Source organism: Phoenix dactylifera, chromosome 2, assembly GCF_051530095.1.
Source record: "Phoenix dactylifera cultivar Ajwa chromosome 2, Ajwa_hap1_PhDact_Kaust_v1.1, whole genome shotgun sequence".
NCBI classification, from domain to species: domain Eukaryota; kingdom Viridiplantae; phylum Streptophyta; class Magnoliopsida; order Arecales; family Arecaceae; genus Phoenix; species Phoenix dactylifera.
This window is the reverse complement of record NC_143191.1, coordinates 12,361,474-12,386,144: the sequence shown is the minus strand read 5'-3', so window position 1 is coordinate 12,386,144 and position 24,671 is coordinate 12,361,474. Positions and strand designations below refer to the sequence as shown.

Genomic DNA, 24,671 nt, shown 5'->3' with positions numbered 1-24,671 from the left:
AAACATTTCAAGTCATGTAAAACATTCAACAATGTAGATTTTACAATCACTTCCATCTAATTTTGTGAGATTGTAAAATCTTTCCATCTAATTTGCCAACCCTATCTGAGGTTAATCTTGGGCATGCATACTCTGCCCAAGTTTGGACTAGGGTGATCTCATGCCTACAAGCCAAAAGAAATCCAAAGCTTGAGCTGGCTCATTGACAACACCAAGTCTACATGGCATGGCTCATTCAAGCTCATTGCACCATGTTGGTGCTCCATAGATTCATGGCAATGGTAATGCATAGAAACTCCACACTGGCGGCCAAGGCCTAGAGATCCCCATGAAACTCTCATAGTAGCTGGGACATGAATGCAAGAATGGCTATTGTTGAAAGCAACTGTCTCACCTTGCAATTTTACCAGAACATGAGTCCATCTGCTAGGATTCGTACGTGATCCAAGAATATTTGCATGCAAAAGGATCTGATTTCTTTTTTTTTTTTTTTAATGTTTCTGATGGTAGTAAAAGGATCTGAAGTGATTTAGTTTGTCTGCACCTATTGAGAGCCAAAATGAGCAGTTGATTGGCTTGGGAACCTTGGTCACCTGCTGGGTTCTATACCCACTGCAAAAGGCCACCTGTGGGCAATAGAATTGCTTTGTGTTATTAAATTGCAACTCATGCAGCATCTTATGCATGAAATGGGAATAACCACCTTATTTTTTTAGATGATTTAGCATGCAAAAAGGGCATGTTGAAAATGATAGGTTGCATCTGGAGACAAAATCAGAAATAGTCCCTTTTTTTTCCAATGGTCTTATGTGGTGGTTCTGTTCTCAGTGGGATGTTGGGTGGTGGAAGGATGGCAGCCTTTCACATCCATCTTGGTGGCAACTGATTGAGGTGATCACATGAGGTGGTCCTCTCAAATTGGATTACTCCCTGAAAGGAACCTGAGGTGGCACAGAGACATTTGAGGTGTATATTGCGACTTGTCAACAACAAAAGTGTTAGCTTAGCTTTAGCTTAGCAGTACATTAGCTTAGTTTAGCTTTTGATGTGACTGTACATCGCCTGACACTGTAGCCATCGTAATACCTGATACTGTAGCCGTTGTAATATACATCAGCTGTTGTATACGATAGCTACCTTCCCCTTATAAAAGCCGGGCTAGGGCTATTTCCAAATGCAATAAGAAAGTATATTTTTCTTCTCTACATCTCTTCCTCTCCTTCCCCCTCCTTTCTCAACATGGTATCAGAGCCTCACCTTCTCTAGCTCTACGAGAGCCTCTTTCCCTCTCCCCTCTCCCTTTGTGCTGAAAGTCTTCTTCTCCCATCATTCTTCTTTTCGAGCTAACGGCCGGCGGTTAGTTGTGGTTCTTCCATTGTCCCGATAGTCTCCTTCTCCCATCTCTCTTCTCTTCGAGCTAGCGGCCGGCGGCAACGAGAGGTCCTTTCGGCAGCGGCTCTCTCTCGATCTCTTCCAAGAAGCTTGTCTCGGTCTCCGGCGGCGGTGTAGGAGCTGTCGGATCTTCAAACTAGATGCAGAACTCCTCGAGTGTGACGACGTCGTGCTTCTGGATCCGCCACCCTAACTTCTCTGCGAACGTTTACATCTTCTCCTTCTGCTCTTGGGTGAATTTGGTGAGCAGCTCTGCACGGCCCCTTTGACGCTGCTACCGTTGCCGCCTCCTCCGGATCTTCAACCCCGATGCAGCAAGAGGCAGCCCAGCGGTGGTCTTGGTCTCCCCATTGCTTGCCGCTGAGAAACCAGAGCCACCACCGATCGGCGGCTCTCCTTTTTTTTCGGCGTCTCCGGGACGAAATGCTCTGCCCTTTAATAAAAGCGTTTCTTTCTCCACCGCACTTTTTGATTTGATACACTCCGATATTTGGGGACCTGCTCCTGTTGCGACTAAAGGAGGATCACGATATTTTGTGTTGTTTATTGATGATTACTCACACTATATATGGATTTATCTTTTACGTGATCGTTCTGAGTTGCTTGACACATTTCGTGATTTTCAACAGATAGTCAAAACCTAGTTTGGTCGATCCATAAAAGTTTTTCGTGGTGACAACGCCATGAAATATGCCTCCACCTTATTCATGAAAGTATTTAAACAAGATGGAACAATATCCCATCATTCTTGCCCTTACACCTCTCAGCAGAATGATCGTGTTGAATGAAAACACCAACACATCTTGGACACTATCAGGTCCCTTCTTCTTTTTGCTGCCTTACCTGAGTCTTTATGGGGAGAGGCTGCTCTTAGAGCAGTTTATACCATCAATTAGGTACTTTTTCCCATGATCTCAAATAAATCACCATATGAGGTTCTTTATGAGAAGATTCCTGTTTACTCTTTTCTAAAAGTTTTTGGTTATGCCTGTTTTGTTCTGCTTCCTTCACATGAGCGTGCTAAACTTGAACTATGCTCACATATCTGCTTTTTTCTTGGTTATGGTATCGAACATAAAGGTTATCGTTGTTATGATCCTATCGCCAAGCGACTTCGTATATCCCGACATGTTCTATTTTGGGAACACAAAATAATTACTAGCATCTCTCCGCTCTCCACGGGTCCTCCTCAGTATTCTTCTATCTTGAATAACCCCACTATTGATCTCTTTCCAGATTTTCCTTTTGAGGCAGGTAATGAGAGCTCATCAGGTAATCTCTCTACGTCCGACTCCACCGAGTCTAGATTGTCCACTGATCCGATCATCACAATTGGATCATCCAAGCCTCTTCCCAGTACTGCCCTTCGCCGGTCTAGTAAGGTAAGATCCATCCCATCTCATCTTAATGATTATCACTGTTTTTATCTCATGCTACCCTCTATGAGCCTCACAATTATTGTGATGCTAGTTCTAATGCCCTTTGGCAGAAGGTCATGTCTGATGAACTCCAAGCTCTTCATGATACGCATACATGGGACCTAACTAACTTGCCTCCTGAAAAGACTGCAGTAGGATGTAAGTGGGTGTATAAGATCAAGACTCGTGCTAATGGCTCAGTGGAACGCTACAAAGCTTGTCTGGTGGCTCAAGGATTCACACAAAAGTATGGTATTGACTATGAGGAGACCTTTGCTCCAATAGCACGTTTTACCACTTTTCGTTCTTTACTTGCAGTTGTAGCTGTCAAGCAATGGAAGACGCATAAGATGGATGTTAAGAATGCTTTTCCTCAATGATGATTTAGCTGAGGAAGTGTATCTACAACCTCTTCCAGATCTTGCTCATCCACAGAAAAAGGTTTGTCGTCTTCGAAAGGCACTCTATGGCCTCAAACAGCCTCCTCGAGCTTGGTTTTTCAAGTTCAGCTCAGTCCCCACTCAACAGGGTTTCACTCCTAGTGCATATGACTCTGTACTATTTATTCGCCGATCTGAGGCTGATATTGTTCTTCTCTTACTATATGTAGATGATATGGTTATTACTGGAGATGACATGTCAGGAATCCATACACTTCAACAGTTTCTTGGACAGCAGTTTGAGATGAAGGATTTAGGATCTCTCGGCTACTTTCTTGATCTCGAGGTGACATCTAGCTCAGATGGCTATGATCTTACACAGGCTAAGTATGCTTCCGAGTTGATATATCGTGCTGGGTTGACAGATAGCAAGATCGTGGATAGTCCTTTGGAAATAAATGTTAAGCTTCTTCCCATGGATGGTGAACCATTGACAGATGTGACTCTGTATCGGCAGTTGGTTGGCAGTCTCATCTACCTGATTGTAACACGCCCTGACATTTCTTATGCAGCCACATTGGTTAGTCAGTTTATGCATGCACTACGCTCTACATATTATGCAGCAGTCCTACGTATCCTTTTGTACGTTAAGGGTACATTGTTTTACGGCCTTCATTTTTCGGCTTACTCCACTTTAGATATATAGGCCTATTCTGATGCTGATTAGGCTGGAGACCCTACAGATCGCCGCTCTACCACAGGCTATTGTTTCTTGCTTGGGTCATCTCTTATCTCTTGGAAAAGCAAGAAGCAAATGATTGTCTCTTGCTTCGGTACAGAGGCTGAGAATCGTGCACTGGCAGATACTACCTCTGAGTTCTTATGGCTTCGATGGCTACTGCATGATATAGGTGTTCCTTTGACTAGCAGTTCTCCTTTACATTGTGATAATATAAGTGTCATGCGGATTGCTCGTAACGATATATTTCATGAGCGAACGAAGCATATTGAGATAGATTGTTACTTCATTCGGCATCATATCAAGCAAGATACTCTTCAGTTGATATATATTGCTTCTGTGGATCAGCTTGCTGATATCTTTATGAAGGCACATCCACCGGGGCGTCATCGTGATTTGGTTCACAAACTTAAGATGGCATCTTCGTTCCCATCTTGAGTTTGAGGGAGGATGTTAGCTTAGCTATACATTAGCTTAGCTTAGCTTTTGATGTAACTGTACATGACCTGACACTGTAGCTGTTGTAATACCTGACATTGTAGCCGTTGGCACTGTACATGAGCCGTTGTATACGATAGCCACCTTTTCCTTATGCAGGCTATGGTTGTTTCCAAATGCAATAAGAAAGTATATTTTTTTTCTCTACATCTCTTCGTCTTCTTCCCCCTCCTTTCTCAACACGCACGCACGCACGCACGCGCGCGCGCAGAGAGAGAGAGAGAGAGAGAGAGAGAGAGAGAGAGAGAGCAGCTTCTTGATGCAAGCTGGGTGTAGGCAGTGGGCCTTTTTTGAAGTCAGACCGGTAACATTCACAGGGTCCATTAAAAAATTGTCCATGTGTCAGCTAATTGAGCGCATGCTGTAATTTTCACTGTAAATGCAAATTAGCTCATGAATTTAGCTTGAGGCAATGAAAAAATTGATATATGTATATATGTAAGTGTTAACTTAGGACTCAAAATTTTGAGAATGAAAGGACAAAGCATAGAATCTTTTATCTGTTGCCTGAAAAAAATATTTCTGTTGCAGATATACAATTCATCTCCACGAAAAACACTTCAAGAAATCTAGATTTCGATCAATTGCTTTCCCTTGACGGTCATTTGGTTCTTGACTTTAGCATTGATTCATGATCCTTCCTCACTCTTCAACCTTGTATATCCTTTAGATCGAACTAAATATATAGAATCAAGCTTCTCTTATATAGGCTTCCTGGCTCCATTTGGAGATCCATAGATATATTAGACCTGGCCTTCTGTCATATCTTTGGTAAAATGTCTCTAGAAATGCATACATTAAGTAATTTAATGCAGTGATAGTGACTCTTTTTTTTTTTTTGAGAGAGAGAGAAGAAGTGATAGCAACTTGCATAATCATGTGCTCTATATTTGATACTGAACTTAGCATAGGATCCTTCAATAGAGACTCGATTAAAATTCTCTTTCTATTTGTTTTTCATAATTTCTTTGCTCCATATTGCTACTTGGCCTATAATGTTTGAGCTTCCAGCCTGTTATCAATAATTTAAACGATCACTAAACTAGACCAACAAGTAGCAACAACTATGAAGTCCTCTTTTTTTCCTTAGTATACAAACAGGGGACAACGATTTTGTGGCCAAAGGGTGTATGTGGTTGTAACATTTAGCCAACATACTCTAATTTCAACCACATATTGTGGATGACTGACTTATGATCAGAGATCACTATTGTGATAACTCCAAGTCGCAAGCCAAACACTTTCCACTTCCTTTTTGTGGTTATATCGCCACATCATTCAGATGAGGTGACTCCTCTTGGCCAAACACCATTCCTGTCACTCGAGGATGCTTTGCTGGTTAGCAGAGCTTCACATCGCTGACAACTTTGAGCTCATTCATTGGGTGGGGACACAAAATTAACTACTCTTCTGTACATGTTATGTAGGTTTGGTTGTCTGACAAATGGATGATAAAGATTTGTAAGAAAAAATGGACCAATAACAGATCAAAATTGTCAAAATATAGTGGTAAATTCATTCCCTATTCTTTTGGGACCTTGCAGTCATATACAAGAATTGGGTGTCTGATAACTATTTTGGGGCAACTAAAGGAAAAGCACTTGTTTTCTATTTGTGCACACTAATCTGTCTTTTTTTCCTTGTGACTTAATATTATGACAGTTTGTGTCTAGTCTTGCTCTTAATGATTGGATTTTGAAGTATCTCATGGAGAGAATTGGACATCACAAACGGGAGCGCTCATTGTATTTTTTATAGGCATGCCATGAGGACCCATGCGAGCATGTATTTAGTCCTACATCGATTATTCGCCAGAGAGATCTTGGATATTTATACAGAACTAAGGAGCCCAAAAAATATATTCTATCTTTTTTAGGTGAGATTTTGAATTGTTACAAATGGTATCGGAGCAGATTCGACTTATGGCCCATGTGGATTAGGAGACTATGAGTCAATTGTAGTGCTTGTAATTAAATTTGAATGCGTTTGGACCATTAGCCATATTAGGGATTAAATGGGGAGTAGTGAGGAATTGTGCGAGCATGTGTTTAGTCGCACATTAGATATTCGCTGGAGAGATCTTAGATACTTATACAAAACTAAAGAATCTAAAAAATACTTTTCAGCTAATCTTTTGGGTGAGGTCCTGAGTTGTTACATATGCATTCGAGGAAAACTTGGATAAAACAAAAGGAAATTTTATATCAAGGGATAGACATAATGACATTATGCAATGTTTTTTTCAGAAGCAAATCCACTTAGATACAATTAATATCTTGTTGTTGGCATATGAATCCTTGAGCCTATTTTAATTGCCTTCTCAGTATGTTAATATGGTTAGTCTAGGTTCACTGTTGTAGTTACTGTTATGTTTATGTCAATAAATTGTCTTAGGCTTCTGCCTAATTCCTTTCCCTCAAAAAGACAAATCTAGTGTTGGGTTAGATCTTTCGTCAAATGATTAAGTTGGCCATTGGCTGTTATTTAGAAAGTTCATTTGGCAATCCACATTCTATGTCCTCAAGCAACAGCGAAACTGCTTTTCTTTTGCTTCCTTGCCGCTGTTCCTCTGTTAGGTCTAACATTAAGACTTGGAAGAGTGGGAATGAGAGGAAGGGTTACATTTCAGGCCAGGCATGTATATCGTGAGGCCAATGGGGCAGCCGACTGGATGGCTGCGTATGTAGCGAGCCACTCAGGAGGCACCCTTTGGGCTGGGGTGAGAGAGATGCCCGGTGCCCTTCGGGACATTTTGTATTCTGACTCCTTAGGGTGTATTCGTACCCGTGTTGTATGAAATGACCGCTTTAGCAAAAAAAAAAAAAAAAAAAAAAAAAAAAAAAAAAAAAAGGTCCATTAACAAGTAGTTTTACGTTGCTGTTGAGCCCCCATTTCCCAAGCCAAGTTCAAAAAATTTCAACATTTTAAGTAAATGCAGAATTGGATTTGAAACAAGGGCAAGGCAGTGGTCAGGAACTAGTTTTCGCATTAGAATCGACCAATTCCAATCTCTTAGCGCGTCATGTTGCATGGTAACATAAAATTTCTTTCAAAGTGATTTAGTCCGAGAACAAAGCAATGTTGATAGCGTTGGTACTCGTATACAGGCAACCATGTAATGTAACTGCATGTATTACACCTCACCTTTCTCAAATTATTTCCCCACATGAAAGAGATGTTGCTCCCATATTAAGAGAGGACTGCTCGTGTTTCATGCCACATGCACGTAGCTTTCATTTTAAATGCTAGTTTACATCTAATGCTACAGCTAACACAAAAATAATTTTTTTCATGACAGCCTGCACAAGTTCTTACGTATGTTCTTTATTTAAGTCTTGACGTCCTCATCAGGCTAAAAATTCAAATTCAAGTTCGAATTCATTCAGATCCAATGATAAACATCACAATCAGCTTATTGTCAATCCAAATGGGCTCGTATTGCAGTATAGCCTATTCCACATAAATTATGGGCTGGTTGGTGATATTGCTATTTTGTCATAATTCAGAATCACATCAAAAAAAAAAACTAAATTTTTTTGTTCCTTAGTTCTATATAAGTATCCAAAATCTCTCCGATAAATGATCCATAATGTTGGACTAAATACATGCCTGCATAGACCCTGATAATTACTACGAGCATAGAGCAACTTTGATGAAACGTGTGTAAGATAAAAAAAATATGCTTATGATGCTAAAGATCATGCATTCAATCGTTCAAGTTGTTTTGACTAACATGATTTGATAAGAGCATGGTTGATTGAGTCCAAATAATATTTTGCCTAATTGACTTGAGCCCTCATGTGATTTGCGTGGAGGCATGCTGGCCAACACCAATCAAGATCTCATTACCTCTCTCCATGTGTACCACAAGGGCATGGATTATTATTTTATATTTGCAGGCTAGAATGGACGAAGATGATTGGAAGTTTCACTTCATCTCCAACTAAGAAGCTATACTTGGGCCAATTTGTTACGCAGAAGGGAATCGATGCGTATTGAAAACATAGATACCCGATAGATCTCCAGATATTTACCGTCCAGCATTAGCTGTGCTTCTCCCGGACGCCGTCTCCGCCTCTCTTTCTTGCCCCCTCAGGTTTCCCCTTGCGTTCAAATAGGAAACGAAAAAAACTAGAAAAAAACGGGATTAGGGTTTTACTTGAGAGATTTGCTTCCTTTGGAATACCCCCCTCCATCTTCCTCGCAAGAAATCCTGTCTTTGTTCTCCTTTTTATCGCATCGACGCGGCTTTTTTTGGGGATTTTTGCTGATTTTTTTCGTTGATTGATCGAGACCGGGAAGAAATAGTCTCTTCCCGTTCCGGAATCACCCTCGGGGGTCTCGTAATCATCGAAAGGTGCGAGCTTGGGCCCTTCTTGATGTGAGATTAGGGCTTCCGGTGGGAGATTTGGGCTTCATCGACGTTTTCTTGGGAAATTTTTGCGGAAAGTTTGCTTTTTCGGTTGTTTTTTTTTTCTTGGGGTTGAGGGGATTTAGGGTTTTGGGTCGGGAATTGGCCGTTTGGGGGGGTTTCTGTTGCACGACTCGGAAAAAGATTGGATTTTTTAGCGGCGGGTTCGGCTCGCTAGGGTTCCGGTGTTGGGGGAGGAGCGGGTGAGGGAGAAAGATGAGCTCTGGTTCGACGGTCACCACCACCACGGATGATTTCGTCCTTGGGAGGAAGCTTCTGGTCCACGTTGCGGAGAACGGGCATAGCTTTGAGTTCGAGTGCGACGGCTCCACCACCGTCGAGGCCATCCAGCTCTCGATCGAGGCCCTCTGCGGCGTCCGCGTCACCGACCAGCTCCTTCTCTGCCATAAGACCTCGCTCGACCCGCAGCAGCCCCTCTCGCACTACAAGTTACCACAGGATGATCGCGAGGTCTTCCTCTACAACAAGGCCAGGCTCCACGCCAGCTCCCTTCGCCCGCCTCCTGAAGCCATCGATGTCTCTGAGGCCGCCATCCCTCCTCCACCGTCTCCGACTCAGGACACACACCCTTTGGATAACGCCACAGATCCTGCCCTCAAGGCATTGATTTCCTACGAGCGTCAGTTCCACTACCACTTCCAGCTTGCCAATGCGGTGTATGGCTGCACCCGAGCAAAGTTTGAGGTCTGCAAGAGGTTATTGAGGGAGCAGCAGGTGCAGGTGAGGGCATTAGAGACTGCCCGGGCCAATCTGGATCATACTTATCGGAAGCTGCAGCAGAGGTATACAGAATTCATTAAGTATTTCTCGCAGAAGCACCGGAGCCACTCCGACCTCTTGGCTAATTTCGAGAGGGATGTGGATAGACTCCGAATGCAGAAGCTCCATCCAAGGTTTCAGTCTGAGGCACGCAAATGTTTGCTTGATCTTGTGAAGGAGGATGACCTGCGGAAGTGGGCGGACATCTGCTTCAACTCCCACCGGCAGTTTGAGGTTAAGGTTTCACAGCTAAAGACAAACTTCTGGGAGCTGCAGAGAAGGGTGGAGGATCTGTTCTCCGTTATGGATTCAGCTGCTTGCAAAGATTTAGACCTAGTGATTAAAGACCACCAAAGGATTCTTAGCGACCAGAAAAGTACAATGCAGTCTTTGAGGTTAGTCTATAGTTCCGCTCTCAATCTGCCATTCATCTAATTCAGTACCTTTTATGGTCTGGCAACCTTTAGTGTCGTTTTACCATGCAGTATACTTTCATATTGATCATGATCTATGCTTTATTAATATTTGGAAATTTCCTTTTGCCTTAGAAAGATTTGGTATTAGTTTACATAGGAAAAAGCATACAAGTGGACATAATGCAACCAGATAAACTCTCAAGTAATAATACTATCAGTATGGAATTTGCTTCTCTTTAAAATTAATAACTCAGTCAAATAGCCAGCACAAAGAGTTTCAGCATATGATCCAACATAAAGAATTTCAGCATATGATCACAAAAGAGGAATCATGGTTTGGTCCAACCTTGTATGGGTTTGGGTTACCTTATAAAATTGCTTAATTGTTTGTTTTAAGAATTCTGGAGTTCAATGTGCTTGGGCAAAATTTGTATAGTCAATTATAGTCAGTATGATCCCTTTAATATATTCACTTCTCTGTGGAACTAGAAATTAAATTATGCTGCAACATTCCATTTTAAAGACCCCTGGTTAATAATCTTGTGCTAAACATTGTTCCAGTTGGCTTAATTGAGTTAATTTTCTTTTTTTTTGAATTATGGCCAAAGTTCTATATTTGTTTGTTTGTTTATTTTTTTTTCTACAAACACTTTAAGCCATGTACATCATATTTAGTAGTTTGTATTTTCATTTTTGAACCACCACCATTGGATTTGGTCCTGAATTTTATGTTATAATGGACTCTTTTTTAATCTGTTGACTCTATGGGTTAAGCAGATGGCTCTAATAATATTTTGATTAGTAAAAGAATATCGAAAAGCAATCTTCTTCAAGAAATGTTTGAATGTATGCACGCATGCACCCACACACCCCAACACCCACCATCCGCCCACCCACCCACAAAGACGCAAGCACGGGCATGCACACATAATCTTGCTTGAACTTTTCCTAGTCCATGTGCGAACTGCTGTCCTTTTTGTTTTGTTTGATATATGCCTTTTCTTTTCTTCTGGCATAAATATTTAAAGCTTTCGTTGGATCTTGGATACTTTGCATGCAGTAAAGATGTCATCACGGCAAAGAAACTAGTGGATGATTCATCAAACTGCCAACTGTCTCCATCCCTTCGTCCTCATGATGCAGTTTCGGCTCTTGGTCGCATATATGATGTCCATGAGAAAAGTCATCTCTCAAATGTGCAGAATTGTGATCATACAATATCAAAGTTACTAGATAAATGTAAGGCTAAAAAAAATGATATGAATTTGCTAGTGCATGTTAGCATGCAAAAGGTCAAATCTGTCCAGACCAGCATCAAGGACATGATGAATGAGCTACATGCATTCCAAGAGGTAATGGGACATCAAGAGAAGGAATTTGAGAATCTAAAATTTGTTAATGGAATCAGTCAGGCATACAGGGCTTGCCTTGCTGAAGTAGCAAGGAGAAAATCTTCATCGAAGTTGTACATGGGTCTAGCTGGACAGTTGGCTGAAAGGCTTGCAACTGAGAGGGAGTCTGAGATAAGAAGACGAGAGGGGTTCCTCAGAACATGGAATAAATACTTACCACATGATATTTTAGCATCCATGGGATTGTTTGATTCTCCAAGTCAGTGTGATGTTCATGTAGCTCCTTTCGATACAAGTTTGCTGGAAATTGATGTTGTTGACGTGGATCGGTTTGCACCTCAGTTTTTGGTAGGCTCTTGTTCTAAATCTGAGAGGAATGGAGTACCGAAAGGTTGCTCAGGCATGCCTAGTGATAGCTGTAATGTGGCTAAATCCCAAGAAAATCCAGTGCATACTGGTGAGAGAATTGACATTCAAGAACTTCTTGAGGGTTGTGAGTCAGTAGATATTGCTGGAACAAGCAAGATGGAAGTTGAGAATGCATGGTTAAAAGCTGAACTTGCTTCTAAAATTGCATTAATCTGTAGTTTCAGTGCAGAAATTGCAGAATTTGGATATGACTTTATAACTGAAGGTCAAATGGATGATATGTTGAAAACCATACAGGAGAAGACAAGTGAAGCTCTGAACTGCAAGGACGAGTATGCCAAGCATCTTCAGTCATTGCTAAACAGGAAGCAGGAGCAGTGTTTGTCTTATGAAAAACGCATCCAAGAGCTTGAGCAGAGATTGTCAGATCAGTATTTGCAAGGACAGAAGCTTTCTGCCTGTAAAGATGCCTCTGATTCCATCCTTTTGGCTATAAAGGTTGATGACTTCAAGTCAGAAATATATGGAGATGGGGATGCTCATATTCCTTACATATCAACCATGCCTATGGATGAGGTTTCTTGTACTTCTGCATCGATGGACCCAAAACTTGATCAGACTACCGGACAACTGAGCAAACCTGGAGAAGGTGGAGATGAAAATATGGCAGATATTCTGGGCACACTAAATATGCAGTCAGTGGATTCTGAACGTGCTATGGATGCATCAATGCAGGAACCACCTCGTGATGAACATCAAGTTGGTGATATTGACAGGGAAGCGAAAATGATGATGCTGCAATTGATTGTGACAAATGATTCTAATGTGAGCTCAGGGGTACCTCTGAACATGTTACCTTGTGGAGCAGCTGCTGAACCAAGTGTAGAGTCAAAAGCTGGAGGTAGCCATGTATTGGACTTGCAAAATGCCTTGGCAGAAAAGTCAAACAAGTTGAATGAAACTGAAATCAAAATCAAAGCTGTTGTGGAGGAGGTCAACTCTCTGAGAAGGGAACTGGAAATGAGCCGAAATCTTCTTGATGAATCTCAGGTAAAAAGAATTGAAAGGGCGGTTGCATAGATTTTATTTGTCGAGTAAAAAATAATCCATGCAGAAAAGTGCATCCTGTTATGAATGTTTATATTTTTATTAGCCCTTTTTATTTTTGCAAATATAAGGATTTGGTGAAAGGCAATCATCTGCATGAGTGTTCTGCAAAATTTATACTGATTGACACTAATCGTATGAGCATTGCTTTTCTTCCCCACCTAAATCACTGCTCCAGCAATATTCCTCCTAGAAGTTGCAAATGATGTTCTGGGATAGAAATCACAGAGCATCATTCAATTTTAGGTAGCATTCTGTCTAAATGCTCCAAAGATGTTGTTATTGCTACATATAACCAAATGAGGCAGAATTGGATTGATTTATGCATGTTTGTGCCCTCAAATCTTTTCTATGAAATGCCAACTTGGAAAGTTTTTCCTCCCTCGTTTGTATTGCCCTCTGTTTAAGGGACTGCTTTTTGCTTGTCATAGTTTTGCAGCTGTCCTACCTTACTTTGTGGTCCCTATCTTATTTTTGATTGTCCAAATTAGTATTCTTAATATTTTAAGTTATATATTCTTTCTCTGCTCTTCGGGAAATATTTGAACTCCCTATTTATTTGCTAGGATTAAGATGAAAGGATAAGCGTTTAGGCTGTGCTTATAGTAAGGATTGTCAACAATCTAATGTTGTAATTATTTTCGTCTACCTATTGTCATTCTTGATGCAGATTATTCACTTTCCTGCTCTTTTCTGTATAACATTTCTTGACTATTCCTAATGACCCTCCTTGGAGGCTAAAGACATGCGTAGAGACAAGGGTGCTCCTTTCTTCTAATCATTCTGTTAATTCTTCAGGCCTAGATAGGGCATTGGGTGGAGAATCCTTTTTTTTTTTATTCTGGTGGGTCAGGGGCAGCGGTTGGTTGGGAGACCATTTGCCTATTAATGCTGCTCTCAAGTGCATATGGAGATTGATAAGTACGCCGTGTCTTCTGTTGAGTGAATGGGTAAAACTTTTCTTTCTTTTCCCCCTTTTTGCCCCTGCAGGGGTGTGTGTGTGTTGGGGGAGGGGGGGTTGCTTGAGAAATGTGTGCCATAACCTAGTATATTTTGTAGGTCATAGTGCAAGCAAGCTTGGTATGTATCCCAAGCTTCTTTTTAGGTTATGTGGATCATGTATTATATATTTTACATGGGTTGTATCCCTGTTAATACAATTTTACATGGATTGTATCCCTGTTAATATGATTTTACATGGGTTATATCCCTGTTAATATGATTTTTGACATAATGAGTCCTTGGTACCTGCATGTGGTGATATTATTCCACGTAAATAACCTTCCATGAGTATTTTTGGCTGCACTCCCAAACCAGGACCTTTCACAAGTGTCAATGTGCATGTGCAAACATGTCATTTCTAGATTTAGTTATGCATTAATAATTTTACATATTTTCCCGATTTCTTGATCTATTCATTTGTTAGTGGTTTTTTTGATGTTCTTTTACAACTTTGCAAAGCAGATGAACTGTGCACATTTGGAAAATTGCCTGCATGAAGCAAGAGAGGAAGCTCATACTAATCAATGTGCTGCTGATAGAAGGGCCTCAGAATATAATGCTCTGCGTACCACTGCTGTAAAAATGCGTAGTTTATTTGAAAGGTTTCGTAACTGTGTAACTGCTTCAGGTGTTGCTGGTCTTGCAGATGCGTTGCATTCTTTAGCTCTTTCTTTGGCCAGGTATTCATGCCCAATTATTTACTGACATGAACTATATTTGGCGTTTAATTCCCATTTTATATGGTTGTATATCTTTAATTTTGTCAATCTGCAGTTCATAATATTTTGCTTGCACCATAATGAGCTGCCCAGGTATTCTTGCACTCTAAATTATATTTCAACTTGAACTATCTGTGTAGTTCAATGCTCGTTTTTTGTTATCAGGCGTATGTTTCTTTAATGCAGTTCTTATTTAGTTTTTTCAGTTCCACATTATTGCTGGGATTTGTTTTCCTTCTAATGGAAAACAGAAGCTGAATTATTTGTTTATCTGTTACATTATTTGAGAATAACGAGATGCACGCTCTCTAAAGCTAATAAGTACCACTATTGATGCACATATATGGCCAAAATTTAGGAAGTTTTGTGTGGGCACAATCTACCTTTAATTAAAAGCTCAGAAGATACAAGGCACAAATTGTAAAATGAATTCTTTCATTCCAACAAGTAAACATACTCCATTAAGATGCCAAATTCATGCTCTTGTGGGTCTCTGTTTAGGGTTCCATGTAGGTAGATTTGGGTTCAAAGGACCTAGATTCGGACCTAACTGAAGTATATATTTAATATTTTAATGAAATAGGTTCTCTTATTTATTTATTTATTTTTTTGCTATACTTCACTTTTGAATTATTAGGAGCTACATTGTTTTTTCTATGACATGGAAATAATAGATTGGATTAAGCAATGTAGCTACTGAACCACTTGATTAACATACAAGATTAAAAGAGTTCATGGATGCTTGTTAATGAACCAAAAGGTTCAGATATTTTGATGCATCAAAGCAACATTACTGGAAAAACTTGAAGTTTTTGGGGTCTGGATAGAATTCACCAACTTTTGAAGAGCCATGGGAAGGCTTGGATATTGCTTAATGAATGTTTTTTAGTGACTTTTAAAGCAAAAAAGGACTTTTTTTTGAGAAATAATAGTTTGGTAACTTGTCTGGAAAGTGCTTATGCAAGAAGACAAAGATAGAAAAGTGTTTCTAGCAGAAGCTAGAGGGTTCTCCTCATTTCACAAAGCCGAAGCAAAACCAAAGACGCTCTAAGAGGAACTTCAAAGGGAGAGAGAATGCCCTTCTGTAGCAGTGACCACTTTGTGTCATCCTTGTTTGTGTTGGCACATATAAAGTAAAGAAGAGTGGTGCCACTTGATGTGTCACTTGTCTTAGGCCCCGCTTCGCAGAGCTATTGGCAGTAGAGCATTCGGAAGTAGAGCTTTTTGAAGTAGAGCTTTTATAAAAAGTTATTTGCTGTTTGGTAATCACATTTCTAAAGTGCTGTGAGATTTTAATATGTGTTTGATAAACAAACTGAAAAAATACTTTGGGTATGACAAAATGACCATAAAAGATATTGCATAGTATTATACAACAGAACATAAAATATAATATATATTAATACATAAATATATAATATAGTATAATATTACTGTTATGTAATATAATATTATTATAATATAGTAATATAATATTGTATACTATAGCATAATAATATAACATAATTTGATATTATATAACATAACATATCAATGTAATGATATAATGTAATATACTATTATATTTATAGTACAATAATAAAGGTATAAAATATTATAATTATTATCATTATATGTTAATATTATTATTTTCTGAAATTATTATATTTTATCCTAGGTATTTTGGTCCAAAAAGAAAAAAAAAATTATAATTCAAAATAACTTTCCAAAAAGCTATTTTAGCTTTCTGATAAAGCTAAAACAACTTTCTAATTTTTTTACCAAACACTCTTATTCCATCTAAAAGTGCATTTGGAGGGCCAGAAAGTGCTTTCTGGCCCTCCAAAAGCTCTGCCAAACAGGGCCTTAGTTGGCCAGACCCTTTGGCCAATAGGACTTTATAGTAGTGAAATGGAATAAAAATAAACCCTGAGGGCACTAAAGAAGGCCCACATTTAGTTGATCTTGAAAGAAAGTTGTCTTATTCATTGTTACCTACAATAACTTTTGTCTATATTACTTGAACTTGGTAGTTTACTCAATCTTATTGATATCAACACAACATGACACTGAAACTGGTGAAGGACATAGCTCTACACTTGGCTTTGAAAATGGTTGTGTCGTATGCCTCCTTGTCCAGAGCAACGTAAAATTTTCTTATTTTTTTAGTGTAATGCTTAATGGAGTTTGTGTAGCATTAAAGCTTGTAAATTTGGTAAGTAGGACTTTTCTTTAGGTTTCATAGTTATTTAACTTTTAAATAGGGAATACTAGCGCCATGGTTTGTTGAACCGATCAGTACCGATCGGTTCAGCCCGTACCGTATCGGTACCGACAGGCACCGGTACGGTACGATTATTGAAATCGGTTCCGACCCAGATTTGGGTCGGAACCGATCGGTTCATGGCCTGTATCGGTGCGAACCGAGCCGGTTCGCACCGGTACATACTCGTACCGATCGGTTCACACTGGTATGGGGTGTTCTTCACGGGAGACAGCGTGTGGTTTGAACTGGCTCGGTTCGCACCGGTACACACCCGTACCGGTCGGTTCGAACTGGTATGGGGTGTTCTTCATGGGAGACAGCGCATGGCTAAAGCCACGCACTAAGTGCCACGCGCTGTGGTACTTTCGGTACGGTATCGGTTCGGTACTGGTACCATACCGCACCGGTACGTCGGTATGGTCAGTACGGCGAATCTTGACTAGTGCATTTCTATATGCTTATTCATCTAATTCAGCAACCACTTTTTGATGTGGATTTAAGTTACATAGTTGGGACTTAAATTAGTTGGTCAACTACTGAAACTGGTATTGACATTTGCGTGCTAAAATTACTATCGTATAAAGGGAAAAAAATCAAGAAATGCAAAATCTTATTGCCTAAAGTTTTAATTTTGGGATCAAATTGATGCTTTGTATCACTGTGCTATTAGAGATTTTGGTTCTGCCAAGTTTTCTTGAAGTGTACATTCCAATGTAGAAGGTGGGATGGATTTTAAACAGCATATCACTTGCATTTCTTTACTTTACTGAAAGAGTTCGTCTTGTCTCATCTCCTTGACAATATAAAGCCATCTTCTCAACATGTCTCTTTGGTAAAAATAGTGTTCATGTTATCCAAACATGTGCACTTAGATGAAGATCCTAACAAAAACCAAGACTAAAGATGAAGTCTTTATTCGAGGGCCATATATTGTTAATTAAGAGCTTCTTCCTAATGAAGTTGTTCATAATACTTTTGATTCTTGAATGAGGGTGAAGTATTAGAAGAGATGGCCATATTTAGAAGTTACATGATTATGCTGAAGAACTAGAGAAATTTTCATATGAAATCAGACACAAAAACCTATTTATGAAGAAGGAAGATCGTACATATTATAGGATTCAACCCAGAGGACGTAGAAGACATGCTTTCAACTTCACTGCTGTCTAAAGAGATCTTGGCAGGTTGTACCAGATGGAATCTTTGTATCAGCACAGATGCAACTTTGACATCTTATGGTAGACATTCATCATAAAGTACATATTAAATGGAAGCTTAGTGATGGAGGTATAGGATTTGGATCAATGAGTTAAAGACAAGTTCAGACAAGTTTGTGCATAGTAGAACTGGTCTGCAGTAACCTGAAATCTTATTGTTGTTAGACCACCAAATGAATGCATGAATTGCAGAAAAATGATTGTGTTCAATTGACTTTGGAGAGGACTTCTCTTGTCATTGTAGGTGTTGAGGCACCACAAGCCTATTCTAGCTAGAAAAAGTCTCTCTTTTATGGTTTTCTTCTGCAATTGCTCTAAAGAGTTCCAGTAGGATAAGTGCCCCTATTTAAGATATTTAGGACACCCCTACTTCTATGACAATGTTTTCTATTTAAATTTGTATTGGAATCAGTTTTGGGAGGTCATAGCATGGGATTCACATGTAATACACATTTTGCTGCAAGCTATAGAATTCCATATTTTTCAATTTCATTTAAAAAGTAAAAGAAGGTTGATGGTGGAATCTATCAAATGAACCAATTGTATGACCCATCATGAGTGAAGGTTAGCAAATCAGCCAGAAGCTAAGTTCTCCTAATTTGAGATGATACTTTTTCTTTGATTCATGCTTCATCGACTTAGTTACTAATATAAAGTTATCTTTTAATGGGATAGAAGTTCGATCATAGTTACCACGAGCACATGCAAGTGCAGGAGCAGATTAAGTGCAAGTGAGTCTCTTTAAAAAAAATTTAGATGGGGGAATTTTTAGGGAGGGGTGGGGAGACAATATTGTAGAGAGATTCTGATATGGTTGTGCCATCCTAAGTGAAAGATTCCTGCTACTAAGAGTTTGATAGTTGTATACCTTGAAAAAGATAGACAAATGTTGAACTTATTTGTTGGAATTAACTTTTATACACTGAATTCTTTAATCCAATCACTTTCTCTTGAGGGGAAAGGGAGGGGAAGAACCCCTCCCTGCAGGAAATTTATAACAACATAGAAAGCGAGAAGACGTATCGGGGGTAAACCTCTACATTACGTCAAACTATCTAGTGACCCTAGTCCTTGAACAAACCTAATGCTAGTTGAAGAACGAGCAAAACAGATGATTGCTTCCTTACGAGAACCCTGCGGTTTCTATCCTTCCAGACTGCCCAACAAACTACCATAGAAAGTTGTTCCCGAACCCTTTGGAACTTAGCTGATACTCTCTTTCGTCTCCATTTTGACCAGAAGGAACTAACTGTAGCAGCATGGCCTTTAATATCCAAGCAGTTGGTTCGCATTACTCCTTTGCGTCACGCAGAATGCAGCCAACTCTCACAGTTTCAGTCACCTGGTATTGAGTTGGAGATCAAGTTTGAATTATTGCACAGGTCCAACTCTATTGGAGAAGTACTTGATTTGGCAGTGAGTGGAGTGATTGGAACAAGTTTCAGGCATGGGCTAGGTTCAAATTAGGCATGTCCATGGAATTATGAGCTATGCTTCCCACTTGCAACTTGAAATTAAATCCTTTGCTTTAGTTGTTGTGGATATCAATGTGTATGCTATAGAGTTAAATTGCTATGAAAGGTAAGTTGGGTATTCTTCCATTGATAGTGAATGAGCAATTTGATGGAAAGAAGCAAGATACATTTCAAAGACAAACTACCATTAATAGTTGTGATCGCAAGCACAAAGTGATGTCCATTTTGTGATGATATTGCTTGTCCAGCAATGTTTCTTTTTTCTTTTTTATTTTTAAGTTTGATGAGTTAACTAACCAAAAAAGAAATTTTTAGCTGATCATTGCATGCATAACCATGACCATCAAACCTTTCCCTACCTTAGCAGCCATAAATTTCTGCCTAAAGTGGCATACCTGCTTCAGAAACTCTTGCCTGCACCCACTTCCTAAGCATTCCCTTATTCTAATCCTTTTCAGAGACCTGCTTCCTGTACCTATTGCCCGAATTTGTTCCTGCAGCGACTCCTGCTTTCGACAATTTTGGCCCTAACTGTTAAGAGTTGTTTATGGATCTGTATTTGACTTATTTTCCTGCTGAGCGCCACCTTTGGTGTTAATTTGAGGTTTTCTGATTACTTGTAACTTCCGTCCCTGTTAGCTTGAAATTAACCTTTGTATCCCTAACCCTTCGCTCTGTTGGGATGTCTCCATGTCTTTTTTTTTTTTGCGTGTGCTGATGCCATTTCAATCTGTTGCCTCTCACTTTGTCCTTGCTGAAACTTTGATACTTCTAATATTCCGTAGTCTTAATTATCTCAAAATCCTCATCTTCACCTATCATTTGCACATCCCTAAACCCTAGAGTTTGGTTGGAAGCCAAGTTTTCATGGAAGCTCATTAGGTAAATTATACTGTTTAGCTTTTGGCTAGATATAGGGGATGCACATAGCATTACCTTTGTTTATTCCAGCCATGTTGGTAGCAAGTCTTGTATCAGATTCTACCTCCATTAGGAGGACCGGGCTTGACCATAGAAAACTCTTGTTGGAGTCATGGTCAAATGAGATTATAGATGCAATTACATTGGGCTTACATGGGTTGCTTTGTAGACTTGTCTGTATTGATATAATGCAGTCTGAAATCTCTCTCTGGACAGGTTGTTTTGAAGGGTTTAATGCTGATCTTCTTATTCGAATTTCAATGCTTGCCACAATTATGATTCACTTGTCTAATGCTTGTCTATGCTTTCTCATACATTTATCTAATTCTCCATTGGACCTTTGCAAATCTTTAACATTTTATTTTGCTTTAGTCATCTTTCACTTCAAAACTTAATGATGTTTATGGTAATGATGATGGTAACAGTAACACTAATGAGTTGTAGTAGTTCATAGAAATGATACTGCTTGTAATAACCACCAAGAATAGTTGTCCATTGTAGTCTTTCTATTTCTTTCTTCTTTTTCATTTTTCCCTCTTTTCTTTTCCAGCTGCAAATTATTGTTGGGCTGCTATCTGTGATGATTAAAGATGGATGTATAAATTTAATCTATCGACCTGCTGTTCAAATTGTCATTGTACTAAAGTACTTTGTAGTATATGAGCAGATCGATTCAATTCCAGTTGTATTCCGTGAAAGTTCATATGTTTTCTATGTATATTTAGCATGCAGGTCAGTAAGTTCTTTTCTAACTTTTATATGTTACTCTTTCAGCTCTGTCAATGAGGATGAAGATGATGGTACTGCAGAGTTCCAAGCATGTATCAAGGATCTTGCAGAGGAAGTGAGTTTTCTATCTCAACGCTCAGAGCGTTGCACTAGAGTGGAAGCTGCACATGGACATCTTGTAAGGGAATTGAAAGAGAAGAAAGAGTTGATTACAAGCTTATATACTAAGCATCAGCTAGAGAAACAGGTCCGTTGCATGCCCTGTTTTAAATTTTTTGCATTGAAGTAATGTGTCATTGACAGTTTAGTGGTACAAGAATTAGTATTCTGTCCTTTTATGTACTAATGGATGCTCCATCTTTCATTGTGGAAAGACTGTCTTGCTAAGGTCCAGTCTTTATAACTAGGATGAAATGAATTTATACATTTAATGTGCCTTTAACATCTAAAATTAATTGGAGAGCAATCAATTTAGGACTAAGCTGTGTTAACTCAGTATTGTACATGTTATGCAAGATATATATACTATACATACATACGTACATATAGAGATACATGCCTACACATGTACATGCATATATATTGCATGTATAAGCTAGTCTAAATAGAATGTTGAACTGTGGTACTGCAAATTCTAGAGCATAGGAAAAAACTTGAAATAACACAAGGTGTCACGCATCCCTAAATAGGAATGTTTCGCGGATGAGAACTCATGAAGCTGACTATGAATAGTTGGGACAAAGTTTGATGATTTTTGTTCTAGAAATATATCAAGTATGGGAGTGCACGTACCAGGATGCACCATACTATTTTGTCTCAAATGACCCTATACCTCCCGTATCGACCCTGAATTGAACACTTTTTATGCTGCTTGATGTACCCTTTTTCTTTTTTGTTTCTTGCTGACTTCAAGCAACCCCATTCCAGTCAACTCTACACATTATGACATGTACCATACTAATGAGGGATAGGTACGATTTCCAGCCCCAATATTTAAAATCTTGAGATTTTTCTATACACCAAATGCATGTATGTATGTAAATAACACATACATCGGAACATATATACATGTACTATATAAATATGTGCACATGTGTACATATATACATATATACATATATACATACATATACATATGTATATATATCTATATATGTATATATATGTGTATATGTATGTACCTGTGTATGTATGTATAAAAGGGTGAGAGAAAGAGAGCAGAGGGGATTTGGGTTGAGTAGGCTGCTATTGAGAATATATGGCCCGAAATATCTCCAAGCTTTTATTTACGAGTGGCAATTGGATCGAGTGGGTTCGAGTACGGGCCGGGTCAAAAATTGGTCAACCTGAACATGATCTGTTTATTAAACAGGTCAACAATTTAGATCGAAATCCAATTGTTTATTAAATGGGTAACTCGATTTGACCTGCATAAGCCGTTTATTAAATAAGTCAAGTTAGGCTAAATGGGTTAAACAAGTTAAGTGGGTTTTAAATAGTTAAATGGATTTAAACGGGTTAAACATGTGAAGATGGTCGGGTTAAACATGTGAAGCTGGTTGGGTTAAACAAGACAGAAACAAGTTAAGAAGGTTTTAAATAGATTAAATGGGTCGGGTCATGATCCGACCTAACTATTAAATAGGTCAAAATGGGTTAAATGGGTCAAAGGTCTAAACCTAAACCCAACTTATTTAATAAACATGTTTAGACAGGTTGACCCGTTTATGACCTAAATCCATTTATATCAAACCCGAACTTGCTTAAAGCGGGTCATTTGCTGATCGTATTGATGGGTTAGGTCATAAATTGCAACCCTTACTTCTATTGTAGCAGATTGTTTTTTTAAAGTATAGACACAAAGGAATGGGCCTTTTTTTTTTGATTCTTATTTTGCCCCTTACATTCCCCCTTTGTTCAGGCATCTCTCCCTTTCCCTGCTGATTCCCTCCCTATCTTATCCACCTTTCTCACCCTCAACCACAGCTTGTAATCCCTTTTCTTCCAGCTCTCTCTATAACCCATCAATATCCTTTTATATCCGCCACCTAAACCCCATTGGTTGGGTCTGCTACCCCATGTGCCACCACTCTTTTGGGCTGCTTGTGGATGTTGGTTTATGGAGCAGTGTCTTCATGGGGTGGAGTTGGGGGAGGCTGGTGGTTTGAATTCTACTACTGCATGCATGGTGGACAAATTAGGATGTGACTAGAGGGCATGATGGCAAAGATTTCAAGCAGGTTGTAGAAGGGGGCAAAAACAAAAGGCCAAATAAGAATATTTTATTTATTATTTTTTTTTCAAGTCGTTAAGGGTGGGGTAACTTATGTGGAAGAGTCGAGGAAGAATAGGATAGGCTGGAGGCAAATATTGGGAGGAAAGCAGGAGGGATGGTCTTGATTTTTCTTTGTAATAAAGAAATTGATCTGCACAGATCTCAAATTGGACCTAATGGTAAATGGTCAGGAGTATTTGGAACCTTTCTGAATAAGTTATTCAACCTGTTGACCCCTTTAGTGACTGCTTCTAGTTGCAGGTGTGTCCATCCCATTTACATGTTAAATTTTTCTGTAGTTTATAAGTTTCAAAATGGACTGAGAATTCTTGAACATCTAGCTTGTTCTGTTACCAACCACGTTGAAGTCACTTCTAAATCATGTTATAATTGGCCACTTTTTTGGATGGTACCCGAACTTGTGAAAATTTGTATTTTTCATCATTACCCTATTTGAATTAAGTCTATTTTTGCTCTATTTCTTAGTCGCTGAAAGATGGATTTTGTTGCGATAGGCAAGCAAGGAGAAGATATCTCTTGGTCGTTTTGAAGTCCACGAGCTTGCTGCCTTTGTTCTTAACTCTGCTGGGCATTATGAAGCAGTCAACCGAAATTGTTCAAATTACTTTCTTTCTGAAGAATCTATTGCTCTGTTCACAGAACAACATCCAAGCAGACCAACATACATAATTGGACAGATTGTGCACATTGAGCGGCGAATCGTGAGGCCACCAGTATCCATGCGGACCGAGCATGGTGATCAAGTAGAATCTTTGAGTTCTGGCAACAGCAACCGGCGGTCTCCAGGATCAGGGGCTGCCTCAAATCCATACAGTCTTCCTGTTGGTTGTGAATATTTCATAGTGACAGTTGCCATCCTACCTGATGCCATTCATTCAAATCTTTCCTGATCCTGCCTGTGGCTGAAATGAAGGGAGATTAAACTGTACATATATGAATACAACTTGGTGGGTGGTATCTTGTACATATGATTGATTTCACTCTTTTATTTGTATAAAGCCAACTTTCTGATGTTATTAGACTCTGAATATTCTTGAAATCCCTTGAAAGCCTTCCAGAGGGCCAATGAATTCTCAGAAAAGAAAAGTTTATGATATTTTGTTTCTCCACAAACTTCTCCATCCATGATATGGGGACTGCATACTGGAACTAACACATGCTGCTCTAGCTACTGATAGTCTCGTGCAAAAGTTCAGAAAATTTAT

General features: G+C 39.3%; 1 protein-coding gene across 1 annotated transcript; it reads left to right on the top strand.

Moving 5' to 3' along the window:
• The first annotated feature begins 8,268 nt into the window (after positions 1-8,268).
• On the top strand, positions 8,269-24,562 carry LOC103722038 (autophagy-like protein). Its single transcript, XM_008812458.5, has 5 exons — positions 8,269-10,013; positions 11,095-12,805; positions 14,327-14,544; positions 21,216-21,417; positions 23,961-24,562. The coding sequence occupies exons 1-5, from the start codon at positions 9,055-9,057 to the stop codon at positions 24,354-24,356; spliced, it is 3,486 nt and encodes a 1,161-aa protein (XP_008810680.3). The 5' UTR covers positions 8,269-9,054; the 3' UTR covers positions 24,357-24,562.
• Positions 24,563-24,671: the final 109 nt, after the last annotated feature.

Excerpts from the sequence above, each read along its gene's own strand:
- LOC103722038 (XM_008812458.5), top strand. The coding sequence starts at position 9,055 with ATGAGCTCTGGTTCGACGGTCACCACCACCACGGATGATTTCGTCCTT. Across the intron at positions 10,014-11,094 it reads AGTACAATGCAGTCTTTGAG|TAAAGATGTCATCACGGCAA; the intron begins GTTAGTCTATAG and ends CTTTGCATGCAG. Across the intron at positions 21,418-23,960 it reads AGCATCAGCTAGAGAAACAG|GCAAGCAAGGAGAAGATATC; the intron begins GTCCGTTGCATG and ends TTGTTGCGATAG.